The sequence below is a fragment of the Carettochelys insculpta genome, chromosome 1, assembly GCF_033958435.1.
Source record: "Carettochelys insculpta isolate YL-2023 chromosome 1, ASM3395843v1, whole genome shotgun sequence".
In the NCBI taxonomy this organism is placed as follows: Eukaryota; Metazoa; Chordata; order Testudines; family Carettochelyidae; genus Carettochelys; species Carettochelys insculpta.
The window spans coordinates 111,255,881-111,271,088 of NC_134137.1; the positions used below are offsets into that span (position 1 = coordinate 111,255,881).

The window sequence follows — 15,208 nt, forward strand, 5'->3', positions numbered from 1 at the left end:
CCTAAGGAGTCCCTGTTTAAACCACAACAGCTCCATGACCATAAGCCTACTAGCCTCTGGAGATGCAGTGGGAGCCTCCAACAGGGACTCCATAAACTGGCAGACTGTCTGCCAGTTAGCAGCTAAGTGAAATTGATATTTCTATGTTTGGCGACTGTACAGTGAATACAGAAGAATGCTAATTTTCACTCCTTTCCTGTTCCCATGAACAAGGTATGTGCGGGTACCTTGCTCATTCCCTTCCAATGACCACCTCACTTCTGCCTATATTTATACTAAGCTTGACTTGGTTGCCTCTGACTATGATTATGGCTACTCTAGTTTTGTATTCCCTGAACTAAATTACTCTACCTTTGCTGCTACTCTTTTATAAATAGCTTACCCTTTTTGTGGCTAACAATTTTAGGACTGGTGAAATTTTGCACTTCTCTGAACTTGTCTGACTGGAAATGTCCAGCACAGCATGTTTTGCACTTTGTGGTCACACTATGCCCAATGGCCTTAAGCACAGGAAGCCACATTTCTGCACTCCTTTTTTAGGCCTTGTCTGCATGCACATATTGCACCAGGTTTTACCCAGGCTTAAGCTCGCCTTGTCGCATGCCCGTACTTTGGTCAAGACAGGGCAATACAGACTTCCTGACAGTTCCCAAATGTAAAATGTGCTCTCCAGTATTTACTGTTACTGGCTATGTCTACACAGGCAGCCTCTGTCGACAAAACTTGCTCGGCGTCTACATGGTTAAAGCGCTCTGTCGAGAGCGTGACAAAACTCAGCTGTTCAGCTGGCAGAGTTGTACCTCTCTCCGATCAGGTATAGCCCCTCTGTCAACTGTTTTGTCGACAGAGTCCCTGTATAGACAGCCCTGTCAACAGACAGGGTTTCCAGTTCCCAGGGCAGCCCTGTTTTGCAGAGCTTCTGGTCAGACATTCTGTCGACAGGGCCAGACAGTTCGGCTGCTCTCTGTCGACAGACCGGCTTGCTCTTTCAAGCCACTTTTATGCGTAGATGTGATCTGTTGGCAGAGGTGCTGCTGAGGTTTCTCTGTTGACAGTGACCTCTGACAGAGGCTGCCCATGTATGCGTAGTTACTGAGTATGGTGGAATCCTGCTATTCTGTTGAAGTTTAATTTTAGGATTTATTTTTAATAGTAGTACCTACGGTCAAATGAGATTGGGGGTCCTATTATAGCTAGATCAGGGATGGGCAAAATATGGCCTCTGGGCTGGATTTGGCCTGTGGACACAGCGGGGAGCCTCAGGTAGGTCCCCAGTCTGTCCCACCCCCCTGCATGCACCTCAGAAGAGCTGCTGCACCCTGTTTATTTCAGTAGCTGTGAGCTTGGGGATATGGGTGGGGAGAGACTTGAAGTATTGCCCTCACCCCAAACACAATTGCAATGGGTGGTTTCTAGCAAATGGAGGCTTCCTGTTTGAAAGACCCCTTCCCTTTCCCATGGCTCCCCTAAAGCCCCACAGGCAGAGAGCCTTACTGCAAAATCAGCTCGGCTGCTGACCGGGAGCTGCTCAGGTAAGTGTCTCACCCAGAGCCTGCCTCTGGCACCGCAGCCCATCCCTTCCCGCAGACCTCAGCTCCACCCCACACACACAAACCAAAGCCTCTGCCCCCTCCTCTTGTACATGGGCCTCATTCCAGACCTGCACCCCAGTCTCCTGCTCAGATCACAAACCCCTTCTGTCCTAGGTCACAACCCAAATCCCTGCACCCCAGTCCTCTGCCTCAAGTCACAGCCACCTCCCTCACCCAAACTTTCTTCCCAGACTCCTTCACCCAGCCTCCGTCCAGACACCACACCTCATCCATGAATATTATTGAAGAGTGTGGCCCTCGACAACTTTTTAAATTTTGGAGTGCCATTTCCCTGATCAAAAAATATTGTCTGCTCCTGAGCTGATACTCTACAAAGATTAAGAAAGAGAGAGAGTGTCTGTGCCCTTAAGAGTTTACGATCTAGATAATTTTCAGAGATGCATGTGTGACTTCACTGATTTAATTGTGCTTTTTGGAGGGGAAACTGACGATGGAAAACATGCTGATATAAAGGGTCTTACGGATGCACTTAATACCCTGTTTTCCATATTTGAAGTTTGTATGCAAAGATGTACAGTTGTGTGCCTACATTTGCCCCTTTCAAACGGAACGTACGAGTGTACAAATGTGCTCCTGAGGTATTCAGATTTTGTAACCAGTTGTAACTGTGTACTTAAATTTAGATGTGCAGTTGTCCATGCATTTCACAACCAGGTCTCTGCTGCTTTAAGTGTGACACTGAATGTTTGGAAGAAAAGTTCACTTTTGAATGTTTTTTCTGCATCTTCAATTTTTTTTAAAATGGGCTGGATAGTGACAGCCTTCGTAGGTGCTGTTCTATATTGGTGTATTTGTCCAGATTATATTTGTTGCAGTGTGAGTGCGTATAGACCTCTTGCTGTTATGAAACCTACTCTCCTCTTACATAAGAGTACCAACTTATCTGGGAATTGCAGGACTATGTGACCACTTTGTTTTCAGGCTGCAGCTGTTGAGATTTATTAATGCGTTGGTGGGGGATTCTTAGCAGTATGTAACACAGGCTTCAGTATTTTCTGTCTGAAGCTGTTTGAGCTAATTGTGGGGAAAGTCCAGACAACACTGTTCATATCTCCACCTTTGTTGGAAGTCCCGGAGAAAAGATCCAGGTATGTGAATGGATACAATATAATACAGCTTTTAGAGACTGGACGCCTTAGAAATTCTTCATGCCTGAATTATCGGAATCCGTTCTAATTCATCTGAATTACTTTATCCTCATATTAAACAATGCAAGTTTGTAATTGACTTATTTAGCACTGAAATGCTTTTAGTAAATCACAGCAATGGAATATAAAATCCAGTAAACAGGCTACAAATTAGCAGTCAAAGTTTAGCAGGGTGTTGTCTTGTTTAGTACACAAGTGTATTGAGGAGGTGACCTTGTGAAGAAAATATGCATGTGTGCTGTGAAAGGAAATGTGCTCCCATGTTATAATGGTTGTGTAAGGAAACGATATTGTCTGCCATGTGGAGTACTAAATTAATTTCTCCACTAATATGAAGAAAACCAATGCATTCTAACCTGTGGAAGAAATGTAACATATATTAACCTGTCCAATTGCTACAAATTGATTATTTTATTTTATACATATACATATATATATATATCTCACATAACATTTGTATACTGCTAGTGTCTGGATGCCTTCTAAACTACATATTCATCCCCGTACCAATTAAGTGGTTGGGCAACATGGTGGTAGATAAATCTCTATTTTTTTTTGTAGCTCTTTTCACGAGGCAAGCTGGAGAATAGTTTTTACATTTTCTGGTCAAATTTTAAATATCCCAAGAAAAAAGGTACACACCTCTGCCCTAAAGAAGTTCTTCTGCACACCAGTAGACTTTACTGTAAGGATGTTATCTCTGATATTCAGTCTACATTTTCACTTACATAATTTTATTGCTTTACTGCTGTTTACAGATCCTCTTACTTAACTTGTTTTCTGTTTATTGTCTTTCCCTCTTCATTAAGTAATGTTCCTACCTTGTCCTTGCTCTTAAGAACATAAGAATGACCATACTGGGTCAGACGAAAGGTCCAGCCAGCCCAGTAGCCTGTCTTCCGACAGTGGCCAGTGCCAGGTGCCCCAGAGGGGGTGGACTAAAGACAACGACCAAGCAATTTGTTTCCTGCCATCCATCTCCAGCCTCTGACAATCAGAGGTCAGGGACACCATTCCTGACCTTGGCTTAATAGCCTTTTATGGACCTAACCTCCATGAATTTATCTAGCTCTTACTTAAATTCTGTTATAGTCCTAGCCTTCACAGTCTCCTCTGGCAAGGAGTTCCACAGGTTCCAAGGTTCCTCTTGCTTCTAATATATTTGTAGAATGTGTTCTTGTTCTCCTTTGTCTCTAGCTAGTTTGAGCTTTTGTGTCTTTTGTCTTCCCAATTTTGCCTCTACCTATTTGTGTTTACATTCATTCTTTGTCTGTCTCGCACAATGTATGTATTTTGAGATTTTAATTTGTATATTTTCTGTCCAGTATTATATTATGTGAAATGGACATGCCACTGTCGCAGTGTAATCATTGGATATCTGATGAGTTAAGAAGGAAACCAGAATGCAAAGAAGGTAATTTATTTATATCATTTGCCTTATTTTCTTGTTATGCTTGAAAAGATAATTAAGGGGAGGAAAAAGTGTTCTGTGAGGAATTTCATATTCATTTCACTTACAAAACTGTATTAAACATTTACAGTAAACTCTTCCATATCCAGCATTCTATCATCCGGAACTCTCAGATAACTGGCATTTTAACCAGAAGTAAATTTCAGTTATGTCTTCCACAAGTAGTACAGTCTAGTGAAAGTAAATACAAATAAACATAGCAAATACAGTATTAGTTTACTATGTACAACTCCTGTTGTTGGTAAATAAAGTACTCTGCATACACTTTTGCTTTTTCCTTAATATCTAATCTTATTTTTCTTTGGTATTCAGCATTGCTAGGTATACCTCTCTATTATCCACAATATTTGAATGTCCAGCAGCCCTCTGGTCCCAGGGCTGCCAGATATGCAAGAGTTTACTGTATTTAAAATTCAGTAGTGTTGTTGCTGTGTTATAGCCAAAATTCATAATGTTATGCCATGCCAACTCACCCCAACCCTGGCAGCGTTTTACCAGATTTTAGAGGAGTATGTATGGCAGCTTGCTTGTTTCTGGTCCCAGTGAATAAACCTATTGCCATAAAATAGGATATTGATGTAGAATGTCTATTGGGGGTGTCAGTTAGACAAAATGAATTACTTACAAGCTCAAGTTCGGTCTGGACTGCCTCCAGCTTACTCCTGAAAGATCTCACATAAAACTGGTAGCAGAGTCAGGCTTTGCTCCAGCATAGTTTGTGGCTGCAAGCCCTCTGATATTTAACTACTGTACCAATATAGACGATGGGTTTAAATGATACAAAACTCTGAGGTACTGGCTGTGAAGGGAGTTTTCAAAATGTTAGTTTATAGCTGGAACCAAAAATGTTATGGTGAATGGGCAGTGTATACTTCACGAGCAGTTACTCAGTGTGTGACATCATGGCTTTTTATTGCTCAGTACTCAGACCTTGCTTTAAAGACAGTTATTAATGGCCACATGTGCTTTTTCAGTTGTATTAATCGCTACAGTGTCTGCATGCTTCACAAGCACTAACATTTATATTCAATTGCTTACTTCCCCTGTGTGAGAACAGGAAGTGGTACTATCCCAGCTCTAATGCTGCAGAGCCTTTGCTTGCGTCCCTGTTCCCCATTCTCATTTTCTCCTTAATAAGCCCTAATATACCTGCAGTGTGCACCCCTGCTCTCACTCCTTACAGCTTATGATTATGTTCTGCTTGGAGGGTCCTGAATCTGAGGTCTTTGTCCCACCTCTTGTTTCCCATAGGAGGGGTAAGGAGTGAGACTGTGCTCTGGCCATGGCCAAGTCTGTCTTTGATTTAGTATAAGCTTTTGTGGGCAAAGACCCACTTCATCGGATGCATGCATGTATCTGACAAGGTGGGTCTTTGCCCATGAAAGCTCATGCTCCAATAAATGTTAGGCTATAAGGTGCCACAGGACTACTTGTTTTTTTGCAAATACGGACTAACTGGGCTACCCTTCTGATACTTGGATTTAGTCTGTCTTATGCCTCCCTCTCTCCATCTCCCTGACCGCTCCTTATTGTTTGGTCCTGACTTGAGAGAGGAACGAGGCAGCTTTCCATTTTGTGCTCCATCTGTTACATTCATGCCAAAGCCTTTAAGACTTTTAACCCTAGCCTTATCACCCCATCTGCTTGTGGTCAGTTGTAACATACACAGGGTTTTTATTCTCACCTTAATAAGGACATAAGAGCATCAAAAATAAAACACAAAATCCTATCCGAGGCTAACAAACAAGTTTATGTACTAACAACATCTAGGCTATGTCTACATTACATAATAAAGTTGGATTTAAGGCAGTTAGCTCAATCTTACGTTGTCACTGTCTTCACTGGAAATACCATTAGGTCGATTTTAGGCAGCACTGAGGTCTATATTATAACACTGTGGAAAGCTACTCAATGTAGCATCAAGTTAAAATTTAAAAGTTCAAATTAAGGCTAATATGGAGATGCCATGTCCTTTAATAGACTATATTAGTCTCCAGAGGTGTCCCACAATGCTTCACAGTTGTCCACTCTGGCCATCTCCATCTCCGCTGCTCTCCAGGTGCACAGGAGTTAGGTAAGAGGAAGCCCATGAAGTTGAATTTGGCACCAGGAAGCCCATGGTGGCTAGCCTGTGGGGTCATGCTTGTAAGAGAGCCTGAGAAGCTTCTTTCTTTCTTTGCTATCAGCATGGTGAGCACATCTACCCATTAAAGATAGCCCCAATGTGGAGTTCATGGTTCTGTAAGCTGAGCACTTGGATTTTTTTTTTTTCCAGCATTGGCGCCAGCCCCACCGCACTGCACCATGTGGTGGCGAGGCTGTGGCGGTCGTGCTTGTATGACATGCAGAGAAACTTTTCTGTGGTTTACATTTGTACAGGGGCAGCTCCCCTTGCACACAGGTGCCATGCAGTTGAGGTCTTTCCCATGCCCAACCACATCACATGGCTAACCCCCAACCCAACAAAAGGATGTGCCTTCTGTTCTGTGCAGACCATGCTGCCAGGCAGCACCATGTCCTGGCTTGAGTGTGATGGGGGCTCCAGAGATGGGAAACATTTTTGGGAACTTGCTATCACTGTGGGAAGTCTACCCTTGGCGGCAAAGATTTCAGGGGCTTGCTGTTGCTGGGGGGAATTCTACCCTGCCGGCAGCAAAGATTTTGGGGACTTGCCACCTGTGCCTGAGCACCACTGAATGGACCATTTCAACTGGCCCTTCAACCAACAACCCCATACCCCATGACACGCCCCTAAAGCAGTGAGGGGGGCCGGCCCCTGCATAGTTAATCAGGGCTGTGGTACCCTCCCCCCCTGAAACACTGACACCATATCAACTGGCTCTTCAACCTAAGACCCCACAGCCTCCTAAAGTGATGAGGGAGCTCCATTCCCCATATTGGTCGCTTCTGTGTAGTGAAGTGGGAAGCCTAAAATTCTGCATCAGAAATGTCTTTTTTCCAAACCTGTACTGTTTTGCTCTTATTCAAGCTTTGCACTGTTCCTGTAATACTTTCAGGGGTCAAGTATCTGTAATCAAGGGAGGGAGACATTGGCTGGAGGGCCAATTGAGAATACTTGGACACCTGCTGCTTTTTGTAAAATCTTTTGATAATTTTGTTATAAAAGGCTGCGATGTCAGTTAATTTGGTGATCCTTTTGATGCTTTCTTTCCAATCTTTGGTTCTTTCATGCAATCTTGTGGTTTCAAGTGTTTGTGTTGGGTGGAAGTAGCTGAGGGACCAGTCAACATGGCATAGTTATCTGGGTGATCCCAGAGAACGTGCACGTTGTGGTTCCCTACTTCTCCTCCTTTCCTTCTGGAAAAATGGTTGTTTGCTTACCATGGAAGGGGAATGAGGGCAACACAATGTGAGAAGATGACATCACATACCCGCAAGCACTTGCGGAGCAAACTTTTCACATGCTGCACTAGAGAAAATACCCAGAATGCTATGGGGCTGAGGGAACTGTGGATAGGTTTCCACAATGCACTGCTGCAAGAGTTGATGTTTGGTGATTGTGTGGCAGCAAAAAATCGACTTTGTGGGGAGGTGAGGATAGTCAAATTTGAATTTATAAAACCCAGCCTTACGAAATCAATTTTAATAAACTCAAATTTATCTCGTAATGTAGACACAGTCCTAGTTACCATACATGAAAAGCTTGATATAAATGGCTTTCCCAGCATGACATTGGAACTCTGTGGCAAAGGCTGAGAGAAAATCCTGTCCTTCCTAGGAGGAAAAGGGTAAGTGCAGTGGTGTGTTTTGGATTTTTTTTTTTTTTTTTAAGTACATGTGGGGCTGGTGGATGGGGTGTCTGGAATGAAGAGACTAGGAATGACTGGGACTAGGATCAGAAACCTGAGGAGTGGAGTCTGAGGCTGACTAGATGAAGAGAATGGGATGGGTGAAGGAGCCAGTGCTGAGGTAGACAACTGCTGGACAGAGGCAGAGGCCTGGTCTACACTAGCGATCAAAGTCAATTGTAGATATGCAATTCTAGCCACGCTGTTAGCGTGTAGCTAGAATCAAGATATCCGGATCGACTTTGTACCTTGGTGTAGATCGGGGTTCTTCGCGCTCACGCCAAGATCCCTTACTCCAGTTGCAGTGTGGGGTACCAGGGTTGATGGCCGAGCTCAGGGAGATCAATTTTTGCTGCATCTTCACTGATGTGGCAAAGTCCAACTCCTGGTGGCTTGATTGTGGTGAGTTGAATCCGCAGTAAGTGTAGACATACTCAGAGAAAGACGGGGTCTAGCCTGAGGGAAATGGGCAACGGACTCTGTTCGCTAATTCCACTCACCTCAGGAACTTGGCATAGAATCCAAATCCCAGCATTTTAGCATTCCTCTGCTGTTAGCCCATATTTGTAAATCTGGGCGATTCCTCCCCTCCTCTAGTGCTAGTCCAAATGGGGGATAATAACCTGGTATCATGTATTTGTGTTAGCTCAAGTGCCAAAGCTCTCTGAGGTTGGATCTAAAGGTTAATACATTGCTGATTATCTTTGTGGGTGTCAGTATGATACGGTGTGACCTTTTTTTGTTTGCTTTTTAAAAAACCCATGCAGTCGCACACACAACTATGTTAAAAGTGAGGGTTTTCAAGTCAAATATGCAAAAAGGACACACCACAGTTAAGATTACGTGTGCAGCTTGGGCTCCTGGTATATGTACCTTATGATAGTCTTTAGTTACAGGAGCACTTACTGTTTTTTCCACAGGCCCTCTGCCTCATTCAGTCCACAGCATTATTCTTTTAATGTAGGTTTTTGTGCATCATGTATACAACATGCACACGTTGCTGTGTGTGTGTTGGAGAAGGCAGTTCAAAGCGATGTGCCTTGCACTTAGAGCAGACGGTGATGATCTCTGTGATGGTCCCTAACTCTTGGGGGTGGGTGGAGGGAAATATGTTCTACAGGCTTCCATTCGTGGCCGAGAGTTCTGTTGTAACCGAGGAGTGAAGTTGTAGACTATGGCACACATACTGGAGCGTTAGGCATTTTCAGACACAGGTTGGCCCCCTTGGGACCTGAGTGGTCCTGAAACAGGGATTTTGCTGGACCATGGGAGATCAATTCTCCCCTGCTTGCTGCGAGCTCCACTACCAGGCTCCCCTCCAGGGCATCAGCCACTCCCAGTTGCTGGCCCCAGTATGTCCTGCTTCCCGGTCTCAGCCGTGGCTCCTGCTCCCCAGCTGCCAGCAGCTTCCCAACCCTGCATCCTGGCCGCAGCTTCCATGCTGTGGCTTCAAGGCCACCACCAGCCTCCTGGCCCTGGTTGCCACCAGCTCCTGGGCTCCGGTGGTCCAACCCTGAGCATGCGGGGCTCCATATCCAGGGCTCCCCCATAGCCACTGGCTTCCTGGCCCCTACCGGCTTCCTGCCCGGGCTACAGCTGCCTGGCCCCTCTGCCACTGGTGCTCTCTGGTCTATCAACATCTATGGTCTGATTGAATTCCTTAAGCCTGTTCAGGCTTAAACATCTCTGTCTGTCCTCTGGTCACACAAAAGAAAAGACCTTCAGCAGGTAATCACTTCAGTTCAGTTCAGCAGGTAACCCTCTCCCCATTGGCTCACCTGGCTGCTTGCCAACAGAGAACTCACCCACTCTGGGTTTAACCCTTTACAGGCATTCATCATGACAAATGTCATGATTGTGTCATTAGCAATCAGCATAATCACTTTTTCTTGAGCTTCAGCAGGTAGGGTATTGACTCCACTAGGGACAGGCACTCCCTCCGGGAGCTTTCCTTCAGCAGGCTGAAGCGGGAAAAAAAAGGCATGGTTAATGCTCCGGTACTGCCTTTTAGCCTTATGGCAAGCACTTCTTGCTCCATCCTTGCAGACTCTGCAACAGGGGTTGTGCCCATGTACTTCTGTGCCCCATTGCTAGCTCAGATGTCTTCTTTTTAGCACTAGGCTATAGCACAAACTATATGGACCATCAGTCAGGGACTGGTCCCTAGCCCATCATCTGCAGTATTCTGTGAGTACCTTGAAGAGATGGCATTGGTCCCTATAAGTACAGATGCATCAGAGATTCTTTTAGGGTCAGGTCATATTACTCCTGCTGTTGTCTACCTCTTCTCTTACTCCAGCCACCTCCTCTGGAAATTCCAGCTGCACTGTGATATACCCTTGGTGGGGGTGTTCATCCATGCTGAGGCCATACCGACCCATGCCAGCCAATCTCTGTATAGGCCGTTGCCTAAACATCTGTTAGTAGAATGATGGAAATGTTAAGAGTCAGTAGAGATCCAGTGTCGAGCATTGCTTTATGCTCTGCCCCTTCCCCACCGTGATCTCTGCTCAAGGCTCTATCAGTCTTGAGGGTTCCCAATGACAGTCTTTTCTGGGGGAAATCTTTAAATCCTGTGGGCCTGGGTTGCCCCTGTTGCTGGGCTTTTCAGCAGTTCCCCAACCCCTCCCGACTGGTGCTCTGCTTTCTCTACACTAAGAAGGGATTTTCCTCATTACAGCAACTGGCAGCTAGCTCAACACACTGGTAGCAGAAAAATTGTCCTTTCCCCCTTCACCTGGGTGGCACAGTGACTCTGAATGCTGACTTCTCCTTTGCTGCAGCATGAGGCTACTTATTCTTGGAAATGTTAGCTTGGTCAGTGGTGCTTTGCAGCTCAGCTATCTGTTCTGTCCAGAGACAAAGTAGAATCAGGTTCTGATACACTAACCCCCACAACACATGCGTAAGTTGCATTTCCAGGTAGCCATGTATATATCAAATTTCGCACAAGTTGGGGGAGCAGGGAAATTGACTAGCACTGCTGCTCTCGTCAGTTTCCTGGCTCTTGGGACTGGGAGGGAGCCAGGAACCAGGCAGCAGCTTGGCTCTCCTCCTTGTGGAAACTAGGAGGCTGTCCAACACTGGTCACTTTTCTAACTCCTGAAAGTGGAGGGGAGCTGGGAGTCACCACTCATGATTTCGACTTGCATTAATCCAAGTAATGCGCAATTTGAAATTTGTGTAAATAGGGGTTTTACTGTACTGAATTCTTCTTACACTTTGAGCCAGACTGGTCTAATCCATCTGCTCAGCAGTCACAGCTCTCCGAAGCAGTCTCTGCAGCCTCTTCTCACCCTGGTGCTGTTGAGAGTTAAGGATCTTACAGTAACAGTCTTTGGGGCCCTCTGTTCCTGAAGGGGTAGGGGTGTGTGTGTGTGTATAAATATATAATTGGAGATACACATCTCCTAGAACTGGAAGGGACCTCATCTAGTCCAGTCCTCACCTGCCCTCTTGGCAGGACCAAGCACCATCCCTGGCATCTATTTGCCCCCATCCCTAAATGGCTACCTTAAGGATTGAGCTCACAACCCTTGGTTTAATAGGCCAGTGCTCAAACCACTGAGCCACTCTTCCCCGAGGCAGTCCTGCACATTGACTTTAGGGTTAGAGAGCATGAGAGTGCGAATTGTGTTTAAAGCTGGGCTTCTGAGGCTCTGTGCTAGATATCTTTGCTTTTCTGCACCCGGTACAGCCCATTGCTGCAGCATTTCAGTGGTATGTTCTAACCAGGGTTCAAGCTCCTCCAAGAAATAACCTAAGGTTCCATCTACACTTACTAGGAATGTTGACAGCTGCTACACAATTTTAGGTATGCCAGCTGTGTACCTAAAGTCAATTTTGCAGCTGTCAACATTGCTTCTTCTTCGAGTGTCCCCGTGGGTGCTCCACGTTAGGTGTCAGGCTCGCCCCGGCGCCGCAGGTCAGATCTTCCAAGCAGTTTCTGCCGGACCGCGCGTGCGCCGGCGCGCGCCACTCCCTTGTGCGCTCCTGGCCACGTGCGCGATCCGGTCCCCGCCAGTTCCTCTTTAACCGCCATCGGCTGCAGATGGAATCCACTCAGGCTACGGCTAGAGTTAGCGTATTTAATGTTTTTAATTGTTTTAAAGTTTCTTCAGTCTTAGATTAAGTTAGTCGGCTGTTGTTTTCAAAAAAAAAAAAAAAAAAAAAAAAAAACAAAGAAAGGAGAGGAATTCAAAGCTTCCAATCCTAGTAACAAGCGGAGCACCGGAGGCCAGGAGCCTAGGGCCATTAGCCCTCCTGCCGCGGCAGGCTTTATCCGAGAGGGGAACAAGCACAGAGAAGGTGCTAAGTACCCTATTAACAACTCAAAGACTCACCACAATGTCCTCTTCAGCATTCAAGAAGTGTGAGTCGTGCCGCGAGGCGATGCCAGCGTCTGATGGGCACAGTCAGTGTATAAGGTGCTTGGGGGAATCCCATGTCACTCAGAAATGTTCCTTCTGCGCCAAGTTAACAGCCAGAGCAAGGAAGGACAGGGAAATGCGGCTGAAAATGCTGCTGTTCGACAAGGCCCTCCAGCCAGACGTGCCGGAGCGGCCGCAGCAGGAGGGACCTTCTGGGGCCCATAAAAGGAAAGCCGCGTCCCTAACCCCATCAGCGCAAAAACGGAGGAAAATCTCCCCAACCCGATCCCTGCCAGCAGCAACAGTGAGCGGGATGGGTGGAGTGCACAGCCCCCAGCCGCAGCTACAGCTGATCGGCGGCGGCACGGAGACGCACATGGCGGAGGTTCAGCCTCCGATGATCAAACAGCCGCCCCACACCGCGGGCAGGGCGGCGGCCAAGCAAGCGCTGGAACCGGCAGCACCGCAAACAGCGGCACCGACCCCTGGGGAACCGGTGGCACAGAGCGCACAGGCATGTGGCCTACAGGCACCGGGGGAGACCGCCCGCGCGGCACTGCTGAGGAGCATGCCGAGCGCGGTTCAGACTACGGGGCCGAGATCCTCGACGCGTCAGGGGGCGGAGCCACCCCCACAGGGGAGGGGAAGGGCAGCACAGAAAACACGGCACCGCAGTCCCTCTCCATACAGGGCTGCAGAGCTGCTTTCTCTGAGCCCTCCGCTCGTGCTGCGGACCCCAATGAGAAGGCGGGGTCACCCCTAGCCTATCCGGAGCCCCCATCTCCATTTCTACAGCCAGCCTCCCCATGGCTTGGACCACCTTCGCCCTTCTTGGGCTTCGAGCCACTTGAGTACTGTCACAAATCGGTCTCTCCAGCGTCCCAGGTCTCCAGAAGATCTCGCTCCCCCAGACGTAGGGGGTATGCACCAAGGGAGTGGTCAAGGTCACCATCCCAGGAGCAGTGCCCATGTTGCCATGGTCGCCCCTATCATGCGGGGCATAGACACCATAGGCATACTACCAGGGACAGATCCCCACAGACGGTTCCGTATCCCCGAGGGCAATCGCGAACGGGGACAGAGACTCAGATATCTCAGGAGTAGTTGGTTCTGGAACCCCGGGATTTTCCCTCGCAAGCTTCTAGCGAGCGGATGTTCCACCGTCAACAGGACCCGGAAGGGTCCAGAGAGGCATACCCTAGCGGTTCCTCATTGTCCTCCCCGGATGAGGCTACAGCCCCAGGGGACGTCCATCCTCTGGACGATCTCAAACGGTTCCAAGAGCTGTTTAAAAGGGTGGCCTTCATGCAAGGCATCCAGACAGCAGAGGTGCAAGAGAAGCACCATAAGCTCCTTAAAAATCTGAGACCTCCGGCCTCCTCGAAAATAGCCATACCACTTGACGAAGCAATCTTGGAGTCCGCCACCACGATATGGCAGACGCCTGCGACTATTCCGCCTGTCCACAAGAGAGCGGACAAGAAATACTTCATGCCGGCGAAGGGCATGGAGTTCCTATTCAGCCACCCGCAACCAAATTCTCTGGTGGTAGAATCGTCTCAACAGAGATCAAAAACGTCTCAGTTCAAAACAGGGGGAACGGACAAAGATGCCAAGAAACTGGAGCTGTTTGGCAGAAAGGTCTACTCCTCCTCCACCCTACTGTTGAGAATGGCGAATTACGCAGCGCATCTAGCGAACCACAATTTCGACAACTACTCTAGGTTAACCTCCCTCATGGACTCGCTTCCAGAGGACAAGAAGCCGGTGCTCAAGGCTATCGTGCAAGAAGGCTATGCGGCCTCGAGGACGGGAGTTCAGATCACCCTGGATGTTGCGGACACAGCAGCACGCTCAACAGCTACGGCAGTGGTAATGCGAAGGGAGTCCTGGCTCCAAACCTCGGGTATACCGAGGGATCTGCAGGCGAAGATCGTCAATCTCCCCTTCGACACGCAGAAGCTGTTTGCTGAATCAACTGACTTGGTCCTTCATTCCAGTAAAGACTCAAGAGCCACTCTTAGGACCTTAGGGATCTACACCCCTCCATACAGAAAGAAAAAGTACTACCCTCAGCAAAGACGGTACCAGTATCAGCCACAGCGTCCCCAGTACCACAGGGGTTACGAGCAAGGGCGACATCAACAGCATCAACAATATAGAACTCCCAGGTGACGTTCCAAACAGAGCCGTGCGTCCTCGGGGCAGGGCCAAAGGCCACAAGTTTGACACACAGATCCAGGGCTGCGCCATCACTACCATCGCACAATGTCATCTGAAGCTGTTATTCCACCATCGCCTCCGACCATTCTACGACCAGTGGCAAAGGATCACCACAGACAAATGGGTGCTGGAGATCATAGCCACGGGGTACGCGATCCCCTTCCAGTCGCTCCCACTGCCACGACCTCCACCCAGGCCCCACCTGCAGGATGCCTCCCACGAAGCGAGACTCAAGCAGGAGGTAGACCATCTTATGCTCATAGGGGCAGTGGAAAGAGTGCCAGAGCAACTGCAAGGGAAAGGGTTCTACTTCAGATACTTCCTCACGGAGAAAAAGACAGGAGGCTGGAGGCCCATCTTAGATCTTTGAGGCCTCAACCGGTACCTGCGCAAGCAACGCTTTCGGATGCTCACAATCGCCTCCATCCTTACGGCACTGGACAATGGAGATTGCTTCGCAGCCCTCGACTTACAAGATGCATATTTTCACATAACTATCCATCCGGCTCACCGACGATTCCTCCGGTTCATGGTAGGCAAAGAACATTTTCAATACAAGGTCCTACCGTTCGGC

General features: G+C 47.6%; 1 protein-coding gene across 1 annotated transcript in view; it reads left to right on the forward strand.

The window, feature by feature from the left end:
- The first annotated feature begins 2,533 nt into the window (after positions 1 to 2,533).
- Positions 2,534 to 15,208, forward strand: part of LOC142006164 (protein-lysine methyltransferase METTL21E-like) — a 29,328-nt gene continuing 16,653 nt past the window's right edge. Inside the window, exons 1-2 of the mRNA XM_074983194.1 lie at positions 2,534 to 2,701; positions 4,087 to 4,175. Coding sequence (XP_074839295.1) covers positions 4,103 to 4,175 — 73 coding nt within the window. The 5' untranslated portion in view covers positions 2,534 to 2,701; positions 4,087 to 4,102. The remainder of the gene's footprint in view (positions 2,702 to 4,086; positions 4,176 to 15,208) is intronic.